The sequence below is a fragment of the Mauremys mutica genome, chromosome 16 (assembly GCF_020497125.1).
Source record: "Mauremys mutica isolate MM-2020 ecotype Southern chromosome 16, ASM2049712v1, whole genome shotgun sequence".
Lineage (NCBI taxonomy): Eukaryota > Metazoa > Chordata > Testudines > Geoemydidae > Mauremys > Mauremys mutica.
The window spans coordinates 30,614,428-30,641,688 of record NC_059087.1 but is presented as its reverse complement, the minus strand read 5'-3'; the positions used below and the strand labels follow the sequence as shown (position 1 = coordinate 30,641,688).

The 27,261-nt window shown below is 53.6% G+C and overlaps 1 protein-coding gene across 1 annotated transcript in view; it reads left to right on the top strand.

Moving 5' to 3' along the window:
• DTX1 (deltex E3 ubiquitin ligase 1) overlaps positions 1-27,261 on the top strand; it is a 100,473-nt gene that overhangs the window by 24,315 nt on the left and 48,897 nt on the right. Inside the window, exon 3 of the mRNA XM_044990106.1 lies at positions 26,167-26,848. Coding sequence (XP_044846041.1) covers positions 26,167-26,848 — 682 coding nt within the window. The remainder of the gene's footprint in view (positions 1-26,166; positions 26,849-27,261) is intronic.

Sequence of the window (27,261 nt, the reverse complement as noted above, 5' to 3'; positions counted from 1 at the left end):
CTGCTGCCCCAGCCCTGGGCTCTCCCCCTTCCCCCCCACCAGTGCCCTCCCCCCACCCTGCTGCTGCCCCAGCCCTGGGCTCCCCCTTTCCCCCCCACACCTCCTGCTGCTCCAGCCCTGGGCTCCCCCCCACCACCTGCACCCTCCTTCTGCCACAGCCCTGGGTCACTGGTAACTCGCTCCCAGGGTGGCTCATTCAGCAGGAATTTTGGATGTGCACAGAACACAGACAGGATTGGTTCCCATATGGTTACAGAGCTGCAGTAAAGTGGAACAATTTTCAGCTTGTGTGATTGGAGGGTATCTGGATGCATATTATAAGGCTGTCCTCCATAAATGAGGAAAAGTTGAGGTGCCTTTATTATTCTTTTGTTCCACTCTTTCTTTCTATGGGGAATTTGCCAATGCAATATCACTGTCTTCCTTTTAAACAAACAAACAAAAAAAAAAGGCAACGGCTGTTGAAAATAGCAATTCCAGTCCTAATAACCACTGGGAAGCATTTCTTGATCAATTTTATCCTACTTTTTCTACAGCAAGTTACAGTGGATCAGTATATTTGATTTAGGAGAAATGAAGTAACAGCTGCCCAAACTGAGCTTGAGCACTCCTGAATTTTGAGGTGTTCAAATCTGGAAGGCAGGTAGGGGAGGGGGGCTGTGGGCTCTGCGGGGGAGCACGGCAGCATGTATGCAGCAGTGTGTCTGGCGCTGCATGGAGCCTGACACGCTGGTCTGAGTGGCACGGTAAGGTGGCTGGAGGGGGGGGGGGTTGGAGAAGGGGTAGGGGATTCCCAGGGGGCAGTCAAGGGACAGGGAGCAGGGGGGGGTTGGATGGGGCAGAGGTTTGGGGGGGCAGTCAGGGGCAGGGAGAAGGGGGGGTTAGATGGGTCAGGGGGGCAGTCAGGGGACAGGCAGCGGTTGGACAGGCATGGGAGTCCCAGGGGGTTTGTCAGGGGACAGGTAGGGGGTGGGGTCCTAGAGGGGAAGTTGTGGGGGTCACAGGAGGGGGCAGTTGGGGACAAGGAGAAGGGAGGCTCAGATAGGGGGTGGGGTCCCAAGGGGCAGTTAGGGGCAGGGGTTCCGGGAGGGGGCAATCAAGGGACAAGGACCAGCGGTGCTTAGATAGGGGGTGGGGTCCTGGGAGGGGGTGATCAGGGGACAGGGAGCGGGGGTGGGTTGGATGAGTTGGGGTTTCTGGGGGGGGGCAGTCGGAGGGAGTGGATGGTGGCAGGGTGGGGCTTCCCTCCCCCTGGAATGTCCTGTTTTTTGAATGTTAAAATATGGTCTCCCTGCCCTCCACAGTGCAACTCTCCACTCACAGCAAGCTGCCGCATGAGGTCCCCCTCCTTCCTTTCCAGTTGGTAGTGGCCAAGGGCATGCTGGGAAATGTAGTTCTGTCCCTGCTCCAGGGCTGGCTCTATAGGCAGGGAGTTAACCAAGGAACTACAGCTCCCAGGGCCCCCTGTTGGTTCTCAGCTCCCATGCTGGATCCCTGCCGCCCCTGCAAATGGGCTGCCCCAAGCAGGTGCTTGCTTTGCTGGTGCCTAGAGCCGCCCCTGCTCAGAAGAAGGCAGCTGTTCTCACTCTGAGAAGCACCTCGCCTCAGCGGAGCAGTTTCACCTCCAGTGGCCTTAGAACACAATATTCTACCTGCTACAGAACTTTCCATCCCTATATCCAGCTGTGACAACTGGGAGTCCTTAGCCTATGGCAGAGACCACTCGCAGCCCCTCCTGGGAAATCTCGTGACAGTGCTGATCACAGGGGAAATGTGCCCATCTGAGCAGGTCTAGGCCAGTCTCTTGGTAGAGACTTGTAAATGTGCACCCCCGACTGCTGCCAACATGGGGCTGGCAATCCTGCTTCCTGGGGCTGGAGAAGGAGCCATGTGGCACCAGGAGAGCATGTGTGGCAGCTGCTGCAGGGACACACAGCCAGAGGGTCTGAGCTCTGGGCTGGGGCACAGCGGATCAGGCAGAGTCTAGAGGGAAGGAGGGCCCTGATCAGTGTCAGAGGGGCTGATGCCGTGAGTCACTGAGGCTGTGTGTTTGCTGATCAAGCTGAGTGCCTGTCACTGATACAGGCATTGGGAGCGATTTCTGGGTGAATTCCTGCCTCCCCAAGGCAGTAGGAGGGGTCTGCAGGTCCCTCCAAGGCAGGGGGGTCCCTCCAAGGCCCTGCTGGGCAGATGCAAACAGGATTTCTCCCTCCAGGGCTGTCAACTCAGCCCCTTCCACCAGCGCCAAATTCACTTTAGAGCAAGTAAGGCCAGTGAGCGAAATGGCAGCTAAGCCAGTGCGGGCGTCGGTGGCTGCGAGCCTGCTGGTGCCAGGACAGTTAGGGGAGCTGCACGTGTATTTCATTTCCTCTGTTTATATGTAGATGAAAACAATTCTAGCAAGAGGCAAGTAATACTAAATTGGCATCATTTTCATTACTGCCGCAAGAGCAGGTTGTGTCCAGCGGGATTCCAGCACCCTGGCCTTTCTTTAACCTTTCTGCTCCAGCTGCCTTGTCATTTAGGAGAGGGATTGTTACTGTGTCTGCTGTGAACAGCCAGAGGATCTTTATCGTTTGTTCTGGTTGGGGGGAAGGAGGTGGAAGCTAGGGCGGAAGGAGGCTGATTGCATGGGAGAAGAAGAGGCAGAGGAAGAGAAATGGTGGAAAGGAAGAGGAGAGGGTGAATGAGAGAGCAGAGGAGGAGAGCGAGACAGGGATGGTTAAACCAGTGCAATTTCTCTACATAGAGCAGGCCAGCAGCTTGCACCTGCAGGCCATGGAGGGACGGGGGAGAAAGATTGTTCTGTTCCTTTTTATGAATGCTTGAGGCGGTTAGCTAGGCAGATTGACAGATGATGGGTGTGAAGCATGGGGACAGAAGTGTGTACATGGGGTTGGGTGGATGGATGGATCCACATGGAGGGAGTTAGGTAGCTGCTGAATGGGAAACTGAGGCAGTGGCTGCGAAAGATGGGGCCCTGAATTCCCAGAAACAGGGTCTAAAGTTAGGCTCCTAAATCCACCTGGCTCTCAGGAGCGGGGACTGCTGGGTGCTTGGCACTTTGAGAATCAGGCAGGTGCCTTGCTTTGGCCAGAATCGCATTGGGAAAGGCAGCCTGGCAACGTGCCGGAGGCTGCCGAGCCAGGACTCCTTGGCCCACAGGGCAGCGGGGTGTGACCAGGCTGCACGAGGGAAGAGACGTCCTGGCGTGAGAAGCAAAAGCTGCTGTGACGAAGGCGTCTGATGTGGGGCACACATAGTGCCCCTGCTTCTGAAGGAAGGTGAGAAAGGCCACATGTGCATGGAATGCAAACTGGTCTCTGAGCTGGAGGGAAAGATGGAGGGGCCTGAACGGCAGCTGAAGTCACTGATGAGCTAAGCCAGACAATGACTGGCGAGAGAGACAGAGCAGGCTGAGGGTATGTCTATAGTGCCCGCCGGATCGGCGGGCAGCGATCGATCCAGCGGGGGTTGATTTATCGTGTTTAGTCTAGACACAATAAATCGACCCCCGAGCGCTCTCCCGTGTACTCCACCAGGGCGAGAGGCGCAGGTGGAGTCGACGGGGGAGCGAGCGGCAGCCGTCGATTCGCCGCAGCGAAGACACCGCGGTGAGCAGATCTAAGTACGTCCACTTCAGCTACCTTATTCACGTGGCTGAAGTTGCATAGCTTAGATTGATTCCCCCAGTGTAGACCAAATGGGAGAGGTGGAAAACAAAGGAAGATAAAAGGATGTGGCATCCAGGAGGGCAGCAGACAGGAACCGAGTTGAGGCAGAGGTCAGACAGACAACAGTCTCCTTCACTTTGATACCTGCAATGGCCAATCCACTCGAGTGGCGGATCACACTAATGGGCACCAGTGACCTGCAATCGCTGACAAGCACTGACAAGGGAGATGATGGCTTGGCAGCGTAGTGGATTCAGGGAGGCGAGGTATTGTGGGGCACCCCAGGGATTGATGGTGGGGTCTCATCTGGTTCATCAGTGATCCAGAAGAGGATACAAAGAGCACCGGCAGGTGATATGAAATGAGGCGCTTTTGTGAAGAGGGGAGGGGAGGAACGATACAAAAATACAGAAATACGGACAGGAAGCAACGAGAGATGTTCACCTTGAGAAGATGTGGCTGAGAGCTCTGGGGAGGAGCAGTCTGGAACCTCACTATTGGATGGGAGGGGGAGCCGTGATGCTGAAGAGACCGAGGGGTGATAGCAGGCAGCACGTTAGGTACGAGTTTGCAGTGTGATGTGACTGGTAAAAGTTTTGCAGGCTGATACCGTGAAACCAGGCAGCAACTGACCCTCTTTCTCCAGTGCTAGAGCAACCCCAGCTTTCCAGAAAGGTATCGACAGACTGAAGGGTACTCAGAGGAAAGTGACAGAAATGACCAGGGGCTAGAGAGGAGAGTTCCAAAGGGAAGTGTGTGCGGCTTGGCTAAGTGCCGTAGAAGGGAGACATGAACTGCAGGAGGGAGAGGAATTACTGGCGATGGAGCAAGGGGGTGTTACTAGGAGTCCTGGGCTGAAAGCTAAAATGGGCCCACTTGATTATTTATATTCCAGTAGCTCCTGAAGGCTGCAGCTGAGCTGTGGGCCCCATTGTGCTGGACACTGCACAGACACAGAGGGAGGCAGCCCGGCCCTGAAGAGCTCACCAGAGTGGGAACAGAGGTACAGAGAGCGGAGTGAGGCGCCCCAGGCCAGTGGTAGGGTGGAGAATAGAACAGAATCCGATCCTCGTGACTCCAGATCCAGTCCTTACCTGGGAAAGTGCATTGCGTCTCCGGGATGGCTGTCAGCAAAAACATCCTGAGAGGGAGATGCATTGATCTCCCAAAGGAAAACAGAGAGAATCCCGTCACTGGGAACATAACAAACTAGACTAGACTAAGCAATGGAAAATCTACTGCAGGGAACAATCCCACACTGGCAACCTGACGGGATGGACTGGATGACAGAATAGATCTATTTTCTCTCCAGTTTCCATGGATGAAATGTATCCCCTGATAAATTCCATTGACGTCAGTACAAGCAGACCAGATACTATCTGTCCGTCCGTCTGTCTGTCTAATGCTGGTGTCACTGCTGTACCAGCCGGCTGGCATGGGAGAGGAGGTGGGTGAAGAAGGGAGATGGTAAAAAGAGGCCGCGTCTGTGCCCTGGATGATTTTGCTTTCAGACTGTGGGGTGGGGTTGTGCTGTGGCCGAGGTACCATGCAAGGAGATTAGGGATGTTTGAGCTTTTTGTTTCTACTTAAGCTTCAGGCCCTGCAAGTTTCTGGGCTTCTTTGTGCTCCCCGCAGGACAGGGGGCTGGCCGGTTGCCCTTGCTAAGTCCCCATGCCAGGAGAGTGTGCAGCGGGCTGTCAGGGCATAGGCAAGGCTGGGCTGGCTGGCTCTCTGGCTAGAGCTGCAGGCCAGGGACCATGAGAAGCACTGGCTGCGGTATCACGCATGGTGATGGAAAGACTCCCCAGTCGGACCAGGCAGGTCTAATGTTCAGCCACTTCCTTGAAGGCACAAAGCTGCTCAAGGGCAGAAGCCCACAGTGCTTTACAAGCAAATATTCAGCACAGTCAGAGCAAGGAGCAGCGCTTCGTCACCTCCCCCCCTGCCCCCCCAACCTCGGGTCATATCCCACCCTCCTCTCTTGGGGAGTCCTGGCGGGGGAGGGACTCGCCATCCCATCCTAACCTGGGTGATAGTTTTCACACAATCCTGACTGCAGCCCACGGGTTAAAGAACTTCCTGCACCCTGTGCAAAGTACTGGCCCCTTTCTCCCAGATCCCCCGTTCCAGAACACTAGGGGGAGGGAGCATCTCCATCAGTAAAGCTCAGCAAGGTGATGACGCTCATGGTGTGGTCGCGATATCCGCAGTGCTGCTCTCGCTGCTCGTCCTTAGCACAGAGAGCTGCCAGTTCACTCCGGTCCCCAGCAGCGTCTGTATTACCCACATCCTGCTTCTTCTCTGGCAGTGGGACTGTGATTTACCTTTCCTCCCCACGGCAGCCATTGTGCCACTGCGGTAGTTCAGAATCGCGCCGTGGCTGGAAAGGATCCAGGCACTTGGTATTTTTAGATTCCAGTAGCACCTAGAGACCCAGCCAAGCTCCTAGGCACCGTACAGGACCATGTTCATTCAGTGCTAGGCTCCAGGCATTTATGTTTCAAGTACATAAAAGGTTGTTGCAAGCAGGGCTGGCTTTAGGAAATGCAGGGCCCAATTCTAACAGTTTTGACGGGGCCCCGGCAGGGATGACTTAAAAAAAACAAAAAACACGTAAAAAAACACATGGGGCTTGTACTCACCGGGCGGTGCTCTGAGTCTTCGGCGGCACTTCGGCGTTGGGTCCTTCACTCGCTCCAGGTCTTCGGCGGCACTGAAGGACCCGCTGCCAAAGTGCCGCCGAAGACCCAGAGCAAGCGAAGGACCCTCCGCCAAAGTGCCGCTGAAGACCCGGAGCACCTCCAGGTGAGTAAAAATTAAAAAGGTGCCTCTAGCCAGGGAAGGGATTCTCACTGGGCGCGGGGCCCAATTCGGGGGAATTGGTGGAATAGGCATAAAGCCGGCCCTGGTTACAAGGAGGAGGGAGAGGAATTGTGCTCTGTAACCTCTGAGGATAGGACAAGAAGCAATGGGCTTAAATTGCAGCAAGGGTGGTTTAGAATGGACATAACTGTCAGGGTGGCTAAGCACTGGAATAAATTGCCTAGGGAGGTTGTAGATTCTCCATCATTGAAGATTTTTAAGAGCAGGTTGGACAAACACCTGTCAGGGATGGTCTAGATCAGGGGTAGGCAGCCTATGGCACATGAGCTGATTTTCAGTGGCACTCACACTGCCCGGGGCCTGGCCACTGGTCCGGGGGGCTCTGCATTTTAATTTAATTTTAAATGAAGCTTCTTAAACATTTTTAAAACCTCCTTTACTTTACATAGAACAATAGTTTAGTTATATATTATAAACTTATAGAAAGAGACCTTCTAAAACAGTTAAAATGTATTACTGGCATGCAAAACCTTAAATTAGAGTGAATAAATGAAGACTCGGCACAGCACTTCTGAAAGTGCTTCTAGATAATTCTTAGTTCTGCCATGAGTGCAGGGGACTGGATTAGATGACCTCTCGAGGTCCCTTCCAGTTCTATGATTCTATGATGATTCTATGATCTCTGCTTAAAGCCCCTCTTCTGGGGTTTCTCCCCCATGCTGCTCTGCCAACTCCCCTTAACATGAACCTGCTGTCCCAATCCTGCATCCTCCTCCAGCTCTTCCAATGGCTGCAGTTCCCAGCCAATGGGAGCTGCGGGGCACGACGCATGGGGCAGGGGCAGTGTGCGGAGCGGAGCCCCCTGGCAGCCCCTATGTGTAGGAGCTGGAGGGGGGCCATGCTGTTGCTTCTGGGAGCTGTGTGGAGCGGCCCCCGACCCTGCTCCCCGGCTGGAGTGCTAGAGCGGGGCAGGCCCCCAACCCCGCTCCCCAGCGGGAGCTCCAGGGCTGGATTAAAAGGGCTGGCAGGCCGGATCCAGACCGCGTAGTTTGCCCACCCCTGCCCTAGTGCCTGCTCTTGTGCTCTGTTGGCTCAGACTCCATCAGGCCCTTCTGCGTCCACAGGCCCTGGAGTTTGCTGAGTTCTTGTTGAGTTCAACTCCAGTTGCTGCAGACCTTTTAGCCTCTTGTGAGCCAGGGGAAGAGAATTTCTGGGGAGCCCTCCCAAGTGGAAGAGGCTGATATTTGCCACCTCCCATCCTCACGCTGATTTGTTGGTGCAAGGCCTGTCCTCCAGTTTTCGATGCATGCTCCATTGAGTTTAACAGCACTTTGGTTTGAAAGACATTGGCAGAAAGGCCTGGTGCAGCTGGTGTCTGGGAATTTAAAGGGCCCATCAGGAAACAGAGAGCCCCCCACAGTGCTCCTGCAATAGATGCAGTAACCTCACCAGCTACAGTGAGTAACTCAGCTGAGTGGAACAGGGCCCCAGAGCATGTGCATCAAGCCAGCCCCGAGTAACTCACCCAAAGTCCTGCCTTGGCCCAGGCTCTGGGAAGGATCCAGCTTTTACCTGACTCCCACTCTCTGGGCAGAGGGACCACCGGCCATGGGGTGTAGCGAGACTCTAGGCCAACTTGTAGAAATCCCACACATGTACAAGGAGCTCTGGCTGCGCAGGCTCTGGGGGTGCTGGCACTGGGGAGCTGTTTGGCTGTCAGGTTTTAGGACACGCTGTGCTAGGGATTGTTGGACCAGTTCAGCTAGATTAGGACCATGGCCAACCTTCATCTAAGAGCCTATCAGCTGCAGGCCTGCAGCTGTGTGATATGGGCTGTGGTCTGGTCAGGACTGGGGTGAGGGCCCTGCATGAAAAGCCCCGGTGCCATAGTGAGTGACTCAGATGCAATCATGGTTCTGCGTCTGTATTGATCCAGGGGGACCGGGGGCAGTGTGCTGCTGGAGGAGCCAGATCTAATATCCTCCTTGACCTCTTGTGTTCATTAAAGATTTCCTGGCAATTCACGCCAGCGCCCATGTGTTAAATTCCAACTGGCTAAAGTTCAACCCAGGTAGCATATTTATGCCAATCTCATATTTCCCCTGTAGACTCAGCTGAGAATTAATTGGTCACTTTCCCTATTAAAAGCCTGCTGGGGCAGAACAGGTGGCCCATTCCACTCCAGAGGTGGCTGCATTTCAGTGTTGGGCTAGCACATCCTTTGGCTATTGGAAAAAATGGAGCTAGCGTATGTTTGCACCACTGCCCTCTACTGCATGGGCTCTGCAGTGCATGACTGTGGGTCATAGTCCCTCTCCCTCTCCCAGAGATTCCTTAGCTCAGGTGTTAGGAGCTGTTGAAGTAGGAGGTTCTGTGTTCTATCCATGGTGTTGCTGTTGAGTACTTAGTAGCCATCGGGCGTAGCATAGTCACAGCCATGCAGTGTTGCTAGAACTAGGGGGGCTGGGGGTATTGCTGCACCCTCTGGCTCGAAGTAGTAGGTAACAATCCAAATACATGGTTTCCATCACCAGCACCGCCACTATAAAATTGTTCTAGCACCCCTGCAACCATGGGCTTGTCCTACTACTCCAGAGGTATTTGATGTCCTGGTGGGAGCCTTCCAGTCAAGTGCCTACAGTAAAGGAGTTTTGACCTTCTGGGTGCTTATTATCCAAACGGACTCTCCAAACCTGGTCTGGTTTGCCCATCACTAGTTGACACCTACAGTCAGGATGAGACAGATCTACAATCCTGCACTCCTTGCTGTGGCTAAGTCCCCACTGGCTTCTGTGGCAGCTTTGCCTGAGTAAGGACTGCAGGATCAAACCCACTCCCCTTATACACACTGAACCCAGGTTTTTTGTGCCTGGCTGGGAGTCCCAGCTCAGGCTGCTGCAGTCCTTTTGCAGGGCAGAGAGCCAGAATGAGAGCCAAGCCAGCCCCGTTGGAAATAAACACCACAGCAACCGCTAATGTACAGCTGTTTAGCTTCATGAGTCTCCGGGGAGGGATGCCTAGCTAACAACGCTTCAGACATAATTATTTATTGCACACACGGGTTGCTCTTACATTTGCAGTGTCAGCCTCGGAGACAGAGGCAGGCGCAAGGGAGGAGTAAAGACAAAGGAAGGGATGCAGTGGGGGCTGTTGTGAGCTGGCCTGCACAGACTTTTTGGTAGGGGTCTGCAGCATTCCATCTCAGCTCCCTGCTGCCAGGCAGGCAGGGCTCCCGGCCTGGTGCAGAGGCGCTCTGCCCTGCAGCCTGATGTTTGATTGGGGAGGGATCCCCCTTTTCGCATGTGCAATTAGAGCCCTCTCCAGTGGGTCTGCGCCGTGCGAATCAGAGACATGTTCCTTCGTGTGCTGCGTCATGGCCGCGTTGCCAGCTAATTGCATGAAGGATGCTAATTGCATCAGCTGTGCCACAGCGCTGTGCTGCTGGCGGCTGCAGGCTATTGCAGTGGTGGCCTCTTGATTCACCTGTGAGGCCTGGGGAATAATAAGGGGATTTGTGTTCATTGCTCCACTGATCCTGGCGTGTGGGATGTGGGGGGGACCTGTGAAATCCCATTCCTAGGCCTCAGGGATCCTCTCATGGGTCCCATTCCCAAGTCCTGGGAGACTCCACTCATGATGCCCATTCTCAAGTGCTGGGGAGGCCCACGCTTCCCATTGCAGGAGCTGGTGACCCTCATTTCCATGCTTCCCAATCATAGGCATTGCGGGTGCCCCTAGGGCCGGCCTTCGGTGCGGGCAAACGGGGCGAAGGCCCAGGGCACCTCTGGAGCCGGGATGCCCCTCGCCCACTGCTCTGCTGCAGCTGCTCCTGCCCCCTGGCTTCGAGCCACCCCCGCCAGCTGCTCCCAGGAGCTTCCTGTTTGCTGTGCAGAGTGGGGTATGTCCCCCTCTCCCCGCTCATGTACCCCATCTCTGCTGAGCTGGGGTGGGGGGACAGGGGTCGGGGTGGGACAGAGCTGCTGGCTGCTGGTGCTGGCTGAACAAGCCTTCAGACTGGGGAGTGCTGCTCTGCTGAAAAGGGCAGCGGGCTGTCTCTCGCACACTCCCCCCGTACACACAGTCTCTCAAATACTCTGTCTGTCTGTCTGTCTCACACACACACACACACACACACACACACACACACACACAGTGTCTGTCACACACTTCCCTAGCACGCACACATACACTCTCTCTCTCTTTCTCTCTCTCTCTCTCTCTCACACACACACACACACACACACACACACACACACACACACACACACACTGTGTCATTCTCACACTTCCCCAGCATGCACACATACACTCTCTCTCTCTCTCTCTCACACACACACACATACACTGTGTCTGTCTCACACTTCCCCAGTGTGCACACATACACACACTCTCTCTCTCTCTCTCTCTCTCTCTCTCTCTCACACACACACACATACACTGTGTCTGTCTCACACTTCCCCAGTGTGCACACATACACACACTCTCTCTCTCTCTGTCACACACACACAGAGACACTCTCTCTCTGTGTCTGTCTCAGACTTCCCCAGCACGCACGTAAACACTCTCTCTCTCATACACAGACACACACACACACACAGACACACACACACACAGTGTCTGTCTCACACTTCCCCAGGGTGCACACATACACTCTCTCTCTCTCTCTCTTATGCTTACATTTAATTCTTTGAATAGTGAGTTCTAAAATGTCTAACTTGTCCTGGCTGGAATAATTATCATTAATGCTTTTATTATTATATTGTGCTTTGTCATTCATTACTTAAAGTGGTACAATCAAATACTAGTATCCTTCTAGAATGTAACTTTAGCTTGTACTAACCTTAGCAGTGCCAGTTTAAAAACATTAGCTAAACACATAACTTTAGACTCTGGGCAGATGAAGGTCACTTATTTTCAAATTGTATTTTTAGTTATATCTGTAAAATAACTTAAAATTTGCATGAAAATAAATGCATTTCCAAGTATGATACTAATAGCAATGATGGAGTCGAATGTTAGTGAGTCACATACATGATTGTGATCAGTAAACATAAATGCCAAAATAATTTGAAAACTAAATTCCCTTTCTTAATAAAAGAGAAAAAAACCCTTAATCACATATGTTAAAATTAAGTATGTTTTTAGTGGAGTGAAAAAGCATTGACTAAAATAGAGTAGATAATGGCAGTAACACAGAGTGTGTCTGTTAGAGAAAGTCAGCAGATTTGAAGCAGATTTTATTTTTATTTTTAACTCTACTAAAGATAGTGTACAAAGTCTCAAACGTGTGTTTCTGAGATCTGTGTAAAAGCTTCAGAACTGATACCTCAAGGTTTGGGACTGGGACTATTTTGCCATATTATCGCCTGATTGTTCAAAATGTACATATAAACGTGGCTATAACTGGCGTCTGTATATATTTTCTTTCTTTATAAAACAATTAGGTACAGTGCTCCTGTCCTCAGCTAATTCCTAACTGGAAAAAACCCTGGAGTTTCAGGTGCCCAAGTAGCCCCTGGAATCACGGTTATAGTTTCCTGCCACACCCCAAAATCGGAAACGGTGCCCTGTGTGCGTTGGGCCACATGCTGAGCACCAGGCACCACAAGCCACAGCAGCCGCACAGAAGTCAGGGTGACCACACACCATATCCCAGGCCACCCTGCTGCTGGCGGTGGCGTGGCCTTCAGAGCTGGGCGCCTGGCAGCTGGTATCAGGCTGCCCTGCCAGGGCTGAGCTCTGATACCTCTTTCAACACAAATTAAACACGGAGGGAGGCAGTGGGGCCCAGAGCTGATGGGGTGGGAGGGAGATGAGAAGCCCAGAGAGCCCATGGGGGCTAGGGGTGATGGTGGTGGGGGGGTGCCAAAATACAAGTTCACACAGGGCTCCCAGGGCTCCTGTTGTCACTGCACAGACCCTCACTGCACCGAGGTTGCGACATCCAGGCCACAAGTCCAGCCTCTTTATGTGCTGAATGCATGAAGGCTGGGCGGGCTGCTCTGGTGGAGGGCAAAAGTGAAATAAACCTGGATCAGGAGTGCAAAGAACTAGTCTGATCCAGGAAGCAAGTCTCCCCTTCTCTGCCACTTTGCATGTGGCTAACAGGCTTGACCAACAGGGAGTCCTCATGCGGGGCGAGTAAACTGCAATGGCCAGCCACCCTGGAATGGATCCTGAGCTGAGTCCCCAAAACACTGGTCGCTTAGGCCTTGTAGTTATAGCCACGTTCTGGTTGTGACATTCTCCTCAGGCCTGGCTGCAGCCCACACGGTCATGCTGTGTCTGCACAATGGCATTTCTAGCCACACAAACGTGGTGGATAGAAAGCTGGCTAGAGTGTCGGGCTCGATGGGTAGTGATCAATGGCTCCATGTCTAGTTGGCAGCCGGTATCAAGCGGAGTGCCCCAAGGGTCAGTCCTGGGGCCGGTTTTGTTCAACATCTTTATCAATGATCTGGATAATGGGATGAATTGCACCCTCAGCAAGTCTGTGGATGACACTAGAGGCTTGGCTACACCTGCGAGTTAGAGCACATTAAAGCAGCCCTGGGCGCCCTAACTCATGACCCGTCCACACTGGCAAGGCACTTAGAGCGCTCTGACTCCGTGGCTAGAGCGCTCCTGGTAATCCACTTCGGTGAGAAGCATAACGCTTGGTGCGCCTCGGGTGAAACGCCCAGACATCAGTGTGAACGAGGTGTTGCTTTACTGCGCTCTGATCGGCCTCCGGAAACATCCCATAATCCCCTAAGTCAAGTGGCCACTCTTGTCATTGTTTTGGAATCGCTGCAGGAATGCGGATGTCAAAGCAAACCATTAGTGTGGAATGCTGTGTGTGAGAGAGAGAGGCAGGGCGGAGAGGGGGGGTCTGCTGCTGTCTGAACTTACAAGACAGCATGCTGACATGCTCTCAGCCCCCAAAAACCTACTCTCTCTCCTCCCACATACACACAACACACTCCCTGTCACACTCCACCACCCCCCATTTGAAAAGCACGTTGCAGCCACTTGCATGCTGGGAGAGTTGCCCATAATGCACTGCTCCCAATGCCACTGCAAATGCTGCAAATGTGGCCATGCCAGTGCGCTTGCAGCTGTCAGTGTGGACAGACGGCAGCGCTTTCCCTACTGCGCTCTGTGAAGGCTGGTTTAACTCAAAGCTCTCTACATTTGCAAGTGTAGCCATGCCCTAAGCCGGAGGGAGAGGTAGATACGCTGGAGGGTAGAGATAGGATCCAGAGTGACCTAGACAAATCGGGGGATTGAGCCAAAAGAATTCTGATGAGGTTCAACAAGGACAAGTGCAGAGTCCTCCACTTAGGACAGAAGAATCCCAAGCACTGCTACAGGCTGGGGACCGACTGGCTAAGTGGCAATTCTGCAGAAAATGACCTGGAGGTTACAGTGGACGAGAAGCTGGATATGAGTCAACAGTGTGCCCTTGTTGCCAAGAAGGCTAATGGCATATTGGGCTGCATTAGTAGGAGCGTTGCCAGCAGATCGAGGGAAGTGATCATTCCCCTCTATTCGGCAGTGGTGAAGCCAGATCTGGAGTATTGTGTCCAGTTTTGGGCCCTCCACTACAGAAAGGATGTGGAAAAATTGGAGAGAGTCCAGCGGAGGGCAATAAAAAGGATTAGGGGGCTGGGGCAAATGAGTTCTGAGGAGAGGCTGAGGGAACTGGGATTGTTTAGTCTGCAGAAGAGAAGAGTGAGGGAGGATTTGATAGCAGCCTTCAACTACCTGAAGGAAGGTTCCAAAGAGGACGGACTGAGCTAGGCTGTTCTCAGTGGTGGCAGATGACAGAACAAGGAGCAATGGTCTCAAGTTGCAGTGGGGGAGGTCTAGGTTGGATATTAGGAAACACTTTTTCACTAGGAGGGTGGTGAAGCACTGGGTTGGGTTCCCTAGGGAGGTGATGGAATCTTCATCCTTAGAGGTTTTTACAGCCCAGCTTGACAAAGCCCTGGCTGGGATGATTTAGTTGGGGATTGGTCCTGCTTTGAGCAGGGGGTTGGACTAGATACCTCCTGAGGTCCCTTCCAACCCTGAGATTCTATGATTCTAAGTAGAGTTGGCGAGTCCCACCCTACCATGCTACCTTGCCTTGTGTGCACCAGTGCATTTTGGGAAAATCTGAGCAGTTAAAGGGCCTGATTCTCCATTGTCTCTCCCCTTTTGGAGTCATTTATATCTGGGCAAAAGTGGGTGTGAAAATGCTGCCAGGTTACCCGCTCTGCACAGGAGCGAAGAGCTGCCCACTGGCATGTCACTGTGCTGATCATGGGCAGCAGGACCAACCGAACCGGCCACACAGGCGCAGTCAGAAGGTCCTGTCTAGGCAGCACAACAGGATAACACCCATGTGCCAGCCTGGGGCTCTGGCAGGGTGTTGGCACTAACTTACTTAGAGTCACCCATGGCAGGAGCTGGTTACAACTGGTTCAGTTCTAGCCTCTCCTATCAAACCGCCCCCCCCCCCCCACACACACACGCTGCTCCGCCAATAGCGATTCCCTTTCGGCTGGGCCCCAGTCACGCTGCTCGGTTTTGATGGCCATCCAGCCTGTCCGATCCAATCATTGTTTTCCCCTCGGACGGGCAGGAAGCCTTGTGACAGCCCGGTGTGCTGGGGCTCTTCCTCTGTGGATTTGTACAGGCACTGAGGAGGGGGTGACCTCTACCCTCTGTCGGGCTCTTCCCCGGTGATGTCATCCTGCCTCTTAGCTCACTTCCCATTCCACATCTCCAGCCAACCAGTTAGCAGATTCCACCGGAGGTCACAGCTGTCTCCATGAGCGCACCCCCCTCCCTCGCCCTCCCAGCCACAGAGCCCTTTGGGTCTTGCACAACAGCAGGGAAAGGGGAAAGTTACAGTTCAGAGCAGAGATGCTGGGCCAGATTCTGCGCTCAGTTACACCAGCTTTGTCACACTGACGTCCATGGGGTTCCTGAGACTTTCCCACCATCTGGTGGAAATCTGACCCCGTGAAGCCAACACATTTTACTCCTGCATCGCTGAGAGCACAGTCCGGCCCGTTGGCATTATTCAGGATTTACAACAGTGTAATTGGGATCAGAGCTGTATAACTGTGGTTCTCTAGATCCACAGCTTTGTAGCAAGCTTGATGTCCCCACGTCCCCACCGAGGCCTCGGAGGGACCCAAATGTAGCAGCAGCTGCTGCTGGAGGGGCAACCACAGCTCTTGAGCATCTCCCAAATACTGGACCGTTGCCACCTGCTTGCTGTCCTGTCTGGACTGGTTAACACTGAGCTGGCTGTAATCTGGAACCTGAGGCTGCTTAATGGTAATGGCCAGAGACTCCATGTTGTCCGGATTAATAACCAGACCAATGCACACTGCTTCTTGCCACACCAACCTGGCCATCAGCTGCAGAGATTCGAGATCTCGGAGCCGAATGGTGTTCAGCCCAACGCCAGCGACAGCTGCCTTTATCCATTAGCCAATCAGTGCAAATCCTGAACAACCATGGTGACAGAACACAGCCTTGCTGAACACCTGTGGAGATAGGAAACCGTGCCATGTATCTGCCACTGAGGCAAACGCAGCTTTCTGTTCCACTGTCGAGCACGTCTATCCATGACACTGGCCGAAACACCTCATCAGATCCGACAAATTCGCTCAATGGACTGAATCAATGGACTGGTGGAAGTCTGTTTAAAAAAAAAAGTGCTGCTCATGGCATATGAAATTCAGCCATTTTCTCAAAAAGCTGTGCTTTCAGTGGCTTTCTTGGCATGGACATATTAGAATGGAAGCCAAATGAATTTCAAAGTGTATATACCAAGGAATGCTGCTATATGGCCGGCAATCATGTGGGTGTCAAAAGCTTTGATGGCCAGAGAAGATTTCCTGAATGATAGAACTGAACCAGACCACTGCAGGCTGCTTGCCAGAGACCAATCTGCAGGGCGCTCAATTTGCAAGGAGACCACATCCTTCTGGAATCTGCCATGAAGATGATGAATTGGGATGAGAATCTGGCAACAGTTACTCCAGATTTACTAGGGTTTTCATGCCAGCAGAGTCTGGCCCAATGGAGTTACTCTGGATTTACACCATTGTAACTGAGATCTGAAATCCTGAACCCCGCCCCAGCATGTTGTGCCACTACATCATGCAAAGGAACTGGGAAGCTGGTGTAACTGGGGATATCCAGGGGCCTACACCACCCACCTTCACAGCCCACAGCAAAGGGTGTGTATGGCTTGTCCCAACAACCCCTTGGTTGGTAGAACTTAGAGCAGCCCTGAGGCTGCTCTAGATTGCACTGGGGACTGTGCTGCCTCCCCGCAGCTCTAGGGATCATGGGGAGCAGAACTGTATTAAAGCCACTTTTACCCTCTCTCCCCACCTCAGCTGCAGCAAGCAGAGGTGTGGCATAGTGAGGACCTGACCCAGTAAGGGCCATGTTACTCCCGATTTCCCTCAGTGTAACAGATCAGAAATTGCAAAAAGAACAGGAGTACTTGTGGCACCTTAAAGACTAACAAATTTATTTTAGCATGAGCTTTCGTGAGCTGCAGCTCACTTCTTCGGATGCACATGCTAAAATAAATTTGTTCGTCTCTAAGGTGCCACAAGTACTCCTGTTCTTTTTGCGGATACAGACTAACACGGCTGCTACTCTGAAACAGATCAGAAATTAGCTCAGTGACTCTGCTTGACAAGAAAGAAAACAGGGATGTTTTACAGCATGCTCCCATTCCACTGTCCTGATGCCATTTGTGCAGGCTGGAACTGGGAGATTGCTTTATTTTTAATAACATTTGCTTACAGAGCAGATTTTTATTGTTGTTTCAGAGCATGCTGACACTTTCTTTTAAAGGGAAACACATTGCCAAAGTTACAGCTACAACAGAGCCAAGAAGAGGATTTAACAAAGTGTGTGTCTGGGAAACAGCTTGTTCAGGAGGCTGGCAGCCGGCTCTCACTCCTAGGCTGAAAGCTGACCCCCGTTGGTTACGCACGAGAGATGTGACCATTTCAGGGCTCCTCTGGGGAGGGACTTGGGTGGGTTTAGCGCATACCTGGAGAAGGGGCATTGGCACCAATTTGGCAGTTTCTCATCCCTGTCATCTTGTTAGTACATTTACGTTTCCCAACAGCCTTGTGTTAGCTCCATTTTTATACACAGGGACCTAAGGCTGAGAGACTAAGGCCCTGCTCCTCCAAGTTAGTGCAGAATGAGGCCTCACAGCTAGTCAGCGTATGTGCTAGCTTAGCGCCCAGCCAAGCTAACGAAGGCAGCTGCCTGCAGTAGGGTGCCTAGCTGGCTACACCGCCTGGCTGGCTGGAAGAGTCCGCAGACCAACTCTTAAGCCAGCAGCAGCAGCAGCAGTTTGGTGGTTGCTCAAAGCGTTCACCTTCAGCTGTGTTAGCATCTGGCCCTGCCCTCTTCCAGCCTTGACTGCAACTTTCTTCCTGCTTTCCCTGACTCCTGGCCCCGATCCCTGGCTCGGAGTCCAACTTGACCCTTGGCCCTAGCATCTGGCTTCTGAGTCTCGTTCTGACCCTCAGTCCTGTTTCCCAGCCCCGACGCCTGCTCTGACCACAAGGCGTGACTGCCCATGTCTTGGTCCCTGATGCTAGCTCCCACTGTAATCAAAGACCTTTGAGGTTCTGGGCCTACCTGACTTGCCTGAGGTCACAGCAGCAGTCTGTGGCAGAGCAGGGACTTCCCACCACATCTCCTACGTGTTAGGCTAGTAACGTAACCTTCAACCATCCTTCCTCTCTACAGAGAGGCTGTAGGCTCTTGGGCAAGGCCTGGAAGGGAGAGTCTAATGGGTTGAAAACTGAAGGGACATTCAGGCTTGAGCTGAGTCTCTGGTGCACTTATCCTGGCATAGCCATACAGCAAACCCTCCTAGTATGGATGCTGCTTATACTGGCAAGAGTTCTTTTGCTGGCATGACGGGTTCCGCTTCCCTGAGCAATTTGTGAATACCTGGAGGATGAAGGGGTGATCACTAGCAGCCAGCATGGATTTACCAAGGACAAATTATGCCAAACCAGCCTGATGTCCTTTTTTCGACAGGGTAACTGGTTGGTGGATAGGGGGAATGCAGTGAACATCATATACCCGGACTTCAGCAAGGCTTTTGATGACATTCTGATAAGTAAGCTGGAGAAATGCTGGCTCCGCAGAACTACCATTAAGTGGATACATAATTGGTAAACAATTGCAAACAAAGAGTGACTATTCATGGAATGATGTCAAATTGGAGGGAGTTCTCAGTGGGGTTCCACAGGGTCTGTTCTGGTGTTGTTTAACATCTTTGTTAATGACCTGGACGTAGGAATAGAGAGAATACTGATCAAATGTGCAGAAACTAGAGAGGATCCAGAGGTGAGTGACAAAGATACTCAGTGGGCTGGAATGCAGCCATATGAGCAAAGGCGGAAGGAACTGGGTATGTTCAGTTTCGAAAAGAGGAGATGAAGGGGGGACATGGTATCGGTTTTCAAATATTTGAAAGGCTGCAGTTGTTCCCTGTTCCCACAGAGGGCAGGACAAGCGGCCATGGGTTCCAACTACAGCAGAGCAGATTTAGATTAAATCTCAGGAAAATCTCCCTACCTGTAAGAACAGTTGGGCAGGGAGGTCATGGAAGCTCCTTCCCTGGAGGTTTTCCAAAGGAAGCTGGAGCCATCTGTCTGGGATGGTTTAGACCCAACAACTCCTGCATCTTGGCAGGGGTGAGACTAGCTGACCCTTGCGGGCCCTTCTAGCCCGATGGCTCTATGGTTCTGACATCATGTTGGTGCATCACATGCAGCACAGCTTACAACGGTGGTGGTACCACTGGACTGGGGCTCCTGCAGCACCTGTCCAATTCTCCCCAGTTCCGTTGCTGAGAGCAGGAGCTTCTGAGCAGAGCTGGTTGGGAATTTTCTGATGAAATGGTTTCATTGGAAAATGCTGATTCCTCAAACCCAAAATGTTTTGCAGAAACAGCTCTGAGCTGACAAACTTTTGTGTTTTGGGGGGTTGCTGGAGAACCTGAGCCTCCAGGGTCCATGCCTCTGGGGCAGCCCCAGACCTAACCAGCTCCCTGCTCCCAGAACTGCAGCAGGGAGTTTGGAAGCCTTGAGAACCCCAGCTGGGTACACTTGCAGGGGAGATATACCCACCTGAGGGACCTGGCAGCCCTGGAAGTCTCAGCTCAAGCTCGGACTCTGAGTTTTAGAGTCCCCTGTCCCAGTCTCTCCCCTCGTCGAGCTCCTCATCCAGTTCTACTCCCCCTAGTCTCTGACTCCCAGTCTGCCCCCAGTGCTCCAGCCCCCATTCTAAATCTCCCTGCACAGGGAGTTCCAGCCTCCTTCACCTTTCCCCTCCACCAGCTCCTTGTCGGAGCTTAGCCTTCCCCTGCTACCGTCGCACTGGCCCCTGGCCCCAGTTTCCTCATCCAGCCTGTCCCAGTCTCTTCCCCCACACCAACCTCACTCCTCACCTGATCTTTAGCTCCCTCCCACGGCCCAGTTCCCAGTCGCTGCCCACCAGGCTCCTTGTCAAAATCTGTTCCTCTCCAGCCCTGCCACAGCTCCAACTCCTGTCCCTAGCTGCATTCAGATCAGGCTGCCCCTCAGTCACGCTGCCTGCATGCCAGCAGGGTGACCATCGAGAGGTGACAGCTGCCTTGAGCAGCCAGGAGGAGCAATTGCATCTGGAAAGTTCTGCTCCTCCCTGGGGGCCTGACCTGGAGCATGCTCTGTAGGGATGGTGCATGTGCAGTCTGCACGAGGAGTTCCGTGGGGCTGGAGCATGCTCAGTGCAGATGCGCTCTGCAGAGAATTTAGCTGCCAAACTCTAACAAGTTTCTGTTGAGTGTATGTGCATGGGAGCACGACAGCTTCTCAACCAAACGGTTGTAAGAACTTTTTTTAACATGGGCAAAATAACGTATTTCCCCTTAATCTCGTTCTCAGAAACAGCTGAGCCATTTTTGCCAAAACCAACCCTAAAAAATCAGCCTAAGGCAGAGCCCTGGCATGGGAAATCCAGTGAAGCTGGAGTTTGGCAAAGGTCTTAGCAACTGGGAACAGAATTTTATACTGGGGAGTGTCAGGACCCTTAAGAGCAGGTGGCGCCACCAGATTGCAGGATTAGCCAGTGGATTTATTGGCTAGCTGCCAGCGTGGGCAGGGCCAGCGATTGAAACCAATCAGGTTGCCTCCCTGCCCTCAGCTCCGCCTTTCTCATTGTCAGTTATCCCTCCGCTGGAAGGGCTTGCAAAACCCACTTCTGGAACAGGCTGTATGTTCCCACGTGTGAAGTGCTGCTGCTGGAATAACCTCTGGCAAGCCCAGTTCTCCACCCCTCTCGGCCCCTTCAGAGGCCCAGTCCAAGCTAGCCAGTGCAATAGCATCAATAATTCTATCTGAATGGACGTCTGCTTCTCGCTACCCCTCTCTCTGCACCCTGGACAAGGCGCAGTGCCCCCCGGACAAGGCGCAGTGCCCCCCGGACAAGGCGCAGCGTACCCCAAACAAGGCGCAGTGCCCCCCGGACAAGGCGCAGCGCACCCCAGACAAGGCGCAGCGCACCCCAGACAAGGCGCAGTGCACCCCAGCTGGAAAAGGAGGGCCGGGGCTAGGAGATTCCAGCTAGCCAAGCACTCTGATCATTCACTGCGTGGTAAGTGCTTTATAACTAGAGAAGGGACCAAGCACTGGTGCAGCCTTCAGATCTGTGTCCTCAGTTAGGTCTCAGCTCTCCCCAAAGCTGGGGCCTCTTTGGATCTGGGGTTTGGTTCAGGCTGGTCTATGCTGAGACCTCCTGGCCAAGGAGGAACCTGAACTCTCCTCCCAAGCTGTCTCTTCAGTTCATGTCGAAAGACTCGTCTTCCCCTCCAGCCAATGATCCACACAGTCTCCTCTGTAGCAAAACAATCCAGCCCCCCAGCCAAGACTCCCAGTGCCCTGAACCCTGCTCATTGTAACTCCCCAACAACTTGGGGCGCACTGTTGCCTGCTGCATGGGAGCCTGCAGAAAGTACTGGCACTCGCCTGCAGCAGCTGCAGAGCTCTGTGACCCTTTTGTACCAGCTGTGCCACATCCAAATGAGCTGCATTGCAGCAGCTTTTCACTGCCAGCCTCCACATCCTGCCCTCTTCATCCATCACTGCTCCCTCCCATGTGGTCCTACCTAGACAGAGCAGCCAGTTAGCTCTCGCTCTCGCTCTCATTTTCCATAATCTCTCTCTCTCTTTCAGTCTCCTTTGAAGATGGGGGGTTGGGGGGGGGGGAGAGAAGGAGACCAGAAAATGTGGGTGCAGGGTGGAGTAGTAAGGGTGCTAGAAACATTGATCTGGCTAAATGAACAGGAGGACTTGTGGCACCTGAGAGACTAACAAATTTATTTGAGCATAAGCTTTCGTGGGCTACAGCTCACTTCTTCGGATGCATAGACTGGAACATATAGTAAGGAGATATATACACATACAGAACATGAAAAGGTGGAAGCTGCCATACCAACTCTAAGAGGCTAATTAATTAAGATGAGCTGTTATCAGCAGGAGAAAAAAAACTTTTGTAGTGATAATCAAGATGGCCCATTTCGGACAGTTGACAAGAAGGTGTGAGGATACTTAACATGGGGAAATAGAGGCAATTTGTGTAATGACCCAGCCATTCCCAGCCTCTATTCAAGCCCAAATTAATGGTATCTAGTTTGCAAATTAATTCCAGTTCAACAGTTTCTCGTTGGAGTCTGTTTTTGAAGCTTTTCTGTTGCAAAATTGCCACTTTTAAGTCTGTTACTGAGTGGCCAGAGAGGTTGAAGTGTTCTCCTACTGGTTTTTGAATGTTATGATTCCTGATGTCAGATTTGTGTCCATTATTCTTTTGACCTGGCTGATTTCCTTTCACTTAAGGCCACATCTGCCCAGGGATTTCAGCCACTGGTGGAGCTGCATTGGTACAACCAGCTAGTGTAGACATGGTTGAAGGTGGGGCAGCCTGCTCCAATTTGAATCATGGTGTGCTGGTGTAGCGTGCCTACATGAGGGTTGGCACAGGTGCAGCTACGCCAGTGGCTGAAATCCCAGTGTAGACAATCCTTGATATTAATACAGTCACCAGATTCCTGTGTTCACAGCAGCTCACTTGGGTTTCCAATGAAGCCAAGTGATAGCCATGGGTATCCTGCCAAAGGGGATTCAGGGCACCACGTAGTCTGTCTACACTGCGGTCGAAGGTGTGATGGCAGCCAGGGCTGACACACCCGCGCTAGCTCTAATCTAGCTAGCTCAGCTAAAAATAGCAATGGAGACGTGGCAGCGTGAGCGGCAGCACGGGTGTGAGCCCAGAGTCTCAGGTGCGCTGCCTTGTTTCACACTGAGGCGACAGTTCCCTAGTTACTGTCCTTTCCCACAAAAATTGAGGGAGCGGAAAATAATGAAGAGGACAGGTCGCTGATTCAGAGCGTTCTGGATTTCTTGATAAATGGTGCAAGCAAACAGTATGTATTTTCATATGGCTCTGTGTAAACGTATACACCTAGGAACAAAGAATGTCAGCTGTACTTACTGGGTGGGGAACTCTATCCTGGGGCGCAGTGACTCTAAAACAGATTTGGGGGTCGTGGTGGCTAATCAGCTGAATGTGAGCTCCGGGTGCAACACTGTGCCCAAAAGAGCCAACACAGTTCTGGAATGTATGAACAAGGGCATCTCAAATAGGAGCAGAGAGGTTATTTCACCTCTGTATTTGGCACCGGTGTGACTACTGCTGGAATCCCGTGTCCAGTTCTGGTGCCCACAGTTCAAGGCGGATGTTGATAAATTGGAGAAGGGTCAGTAAAAAGCATGGGCTCTGAGACCCTCCCCACTCATGGGGTCTCAGAGGTTGGGCTCTAGACCGAGCCCAAACGTCTACACAGCAATTTTTAGCCCTGCAGCTGGAGACCCCCAAGCCCAAGTGAGCTGACCTGGGCCAGTTGTGGCCATGCCACGGGTCTTTTATTGCAGTGTAGACGTACCCAAAGAGAAGGTTCAGGGGTGACGTGGTCACAGTCTATAACAGGGGTCTCAAACTCAAATGACCCCGAGGGCCGCATGAGGACTAGTGCATTGGCCCGAGGGCCGCATCACTGACACGCCCCCTTGCTGCCCCTGGCCCCACCCCCAATCCACCCCTTCCATGAGGCCCCGCCCCTGCCCTGTCTCTTCTCCACCTCCTCCCCTAAGCGCGCGCAGTTTTAATAAATATATACACTCAGTAATGCACCTCACTCAAAGGACAAAACACGCACTTAGATTTACTGCCTAAGGCTCTGGGAGGGAGTTTGGGTGGGGGAGGGGGTCTGGATGCAGGCTCTGTGCTCGATGCAGGCTCCAGGCTGCGGCAGGGGGTGGGGGTGCAGGCTTTGGGACGGAGTTTGGGGATAGGAGGGAGTGCAGGGGTGAGGGCTGAGGGCGAGGGGTACATGATGCAGGAGGGGGCTCAGGGCTAGGGAAGAGGGTTGGGCTGTGGGGTGAGGGCTGTGGATGAGGGGTTCATGATGCGAGGGGGCTCAGGGCTAGGGAAGAGGGTTGGGCTGTGGGGTGAGGGCTGTGGATGAGAGGTTCATGATGCGAGGGGGCTCAGGGCTAGGGAAGAGGGTTGGGCTGTGGGGTGAGGGCTGTGGATGAGGGGTTCATGATGCGAGGGGGCTCAGGGCTAGGGAAGAGGTTTGGAGTGTGGGGTGAGGGCTGTGGATGAGGGGTTCATGATGTGGGGGCGCTCAGGGCTGGGGCAGAGGATTAGGGTGCGGGGGGATGAGGGGTTCATGATGTGGGGGCGCTCAGGGCTGGGGCAGAGGGTTGGGCTGTGGATGAGGGGTTCATGATGTGGGGGCGCTCAGGGCTGGGGCAGAGGATTAGGGTGTGGGGGGATGAGGGCTCTGGCTGGGGCTGAGGATTAGGGTGCAGGGGGATGAGGGGTTCATGATGTGGGGGTGCTCAGGGCTGGGGCTGAGGATTAGGGTGCGGGGGGAATGAGGGCTCTGGCTGGGGCTGAGGGTTTGGGGTTGGAGAGGCTCAGGGTAAGGGAAGCCTGCCTTGCCAGTACTGGCGGAGGGCAGGCACTAGGACCCTGCACCCTAATCCTCTGCCCCAGCCAGAGCCCTCATCCCCCCACACCCTAATCCTCTGCCCCAGCCCTGAGCGCCCCCACATCATGAACCCCTCATCCCCCCGCACCCTAATCCTCTGCCCCAGCCCTGAGCGCTTCCCTTCCCCCCCCCCAGCCCGGCCCCGGCGGGTCCCGCTTCCCTCCCCCACCCCCCGGCCCGGCCCGGCCCGGGCCCGGCCCCGGCGGGTCCCGCTTTCCCCCCCCCCTTACCCGAGCGCGTCTCCGGCGGTCCCGCTCAGAGCCGCGTGGTGAGGGGGCGGGGCTGGGAGCTCCACGCCGAGCGCAGCGCTCAGCCCAGAGCTCCCAGCCCCGCCCCCTCCCCACGCGGCTCGGATCGGGGCGGGGCTCAGGCGCTCGGACGGAGACTCGGCGCTCAGGCGGGAGCCTCTGCTTTTCTCTTGGGGGCCCCTGCGGAGCTCTCCTGGGGAGCTCCGCGGGCCGCAGGGAAGAGCTCCGTGGGCCGCATGCGGCCCGCGGGCCGCATGTTTGAGACCCCTGGTCTATAAGTACCTACATGGGAAACCAGTATTTACTAATGGGCTCTCCACTCTAGCAGAGAATGGTCTAACATGGTCCCATGGCTGGAAGTTGAAGCCAGACACATTCAGACTGGAAACCAGGTGTACATTTTTTGATCATGTTGGAGCCTGATGTGGTGTGTGTGTGTGTGGGGGGGCTCCGTGGCCAATGGCTTGTGCAATATGTGGGGGCCTTCTGTGGCTTGTGCGGTTGGTAATGGGGAAATGGAACCTTTCACAGATAGGTCACCGACTCTAGCTGAGTCGAAGTGCTGGTGTTCCATAGCTTGTGTGGAGTGAGTTTGTTCAGACCATTTCCTAGGGCTCAGGTGTTGAACCCACAAAACCCACTGTCACTAGTTAACACTAACTGGCTCCTGGTTGGCGGCTGAACCAAGCACTGAATGGCCCATTGAGACTGAACCCCCTACCTGTTCCATGGGTGGGCCCCCCAAATCAGGGCTGAGCCCCACGGGGATGGGGGAACCGTGTTCTGCCACTCCCTGTGCTGACCTTGATGCCCAGGTGCTGACTTGCTGCTCTGTTACTCCAGTGCAACTCTGGGTTCCAGTGGAATTACCCTGGCATCAGCTTGGAGTAAAGCCAGGGTAACCCCATGCCTACCCCGGGGCGAGGGCGGATTGGGCTCAGGGTAGAGCTGTTTGTAATAATATAAGTGGGTTTTCCTTCCAATAATTCTAGAGGGCCAGAATCTCAGCAGGTGTAAATTGGTATTGCTGCACTGAAATCAGCGCTGATTTACACCAGCTGAGGATCTGGCCCTGATGGGTGTAAAAAGCCCAGGGTGATAGCTGGGAACAAGCTCTGCTCAAGTGTTAGGAAAGCCAGGACTTGAAGGACCATCCCAGTCTCACCTGGAGAGGTCTCCCAGGCTGACCTGGATTGGCCAGGCTCACCTCGGAGGGCTCCGTTCTTCACACGAGCTGGTGTGTCTGACCCATGCAGAGGAACTCAGCATCCCTTTTCTGTGTTCTTCTTTCCCCCAGGGACCATGCGCCCAGTGAGGAGGAACTTCTATGACCCCTCCTCGGCCCCTGGGAAGGGGATCGTGTGGGAGTGGGAGAACGACAACAACTCCTGGACCCCCTATGACATGGATATTTGCATCACCATCCAGAATGCCTATGAGAAGCAGCACCCGTGGCTGGACCTCTCCTCTCTGGGCTTCTGCTACCTGATCTACTTCAATAGCATGTCACAGATGAACCGGCAGACGCAGCGGAAGCGCCGACTCCGGCGCCGCATGGACCTGGCGTACCCACTCACCATGGGCTCCATCCCCAAGTCCCAGTCCTGGCCTGTGGGCACCAACTCCGGGCAGCCGTGTTCCTGCCAGCAGTGCCTTCTGGTCAATAGCACCAGGGCAGCCTCCAATGCCATCCTGGCCTCGCAGCGGAGGAAGGTGTATGTGGGGAACAGCAATGGGACTCTGACTGTTAGGCAGAGCAACACTTTCAACGGCACAGCATTGTGGTCTGCGGGCACCATGCCAACTGGGGGGACAGCTAAGATGGAGCAGGTCCGGTCCCCTAGCGGCATGCAAGTGACCACCTTCTCCCGAAGCCAGAGCGCTCCCACTGGCACCCAGCTTCCTGGGCAGAACAACCTGAACAGGCCTGGCACGCAGCGGGTTGCAATACTGAGTACCAGGGCCTCCATCCCACCAGGGTAAGGATCCATACCTCTTGTGGCTTCAGTGGCGAGGCAGTGGGGGTAGCTACTGAAGGGCAGATGTGGAGCCAGGTCACATTATAGGGCTGTTAAAATGGTCCCTGAGCCATAGTGCCTATGGTGATATATGGCCTGCATGTTTATGTAGTCTGGCATCCTCTGCCCTGTTGCACTCAGAGACCCTCAGCTCTCATCTGGAGCAGACGCACCCTCCTGAGTAGATGATGGAATTCAGTTTCTGTTCTTTCAAACATGGGGCCTGATTCTCTTCTCTCTTATGCCTGGGTAAATCAGGAGTGACTTCACTGAAGTCAATGGCGTAACACTGGGGTCAAGCCAGTGTAAGTGAGAGGAGAACCAGATGCCTGGTGTCCACTATGCTACTTGGCTAGCGGAGTCCAAACCTGGCA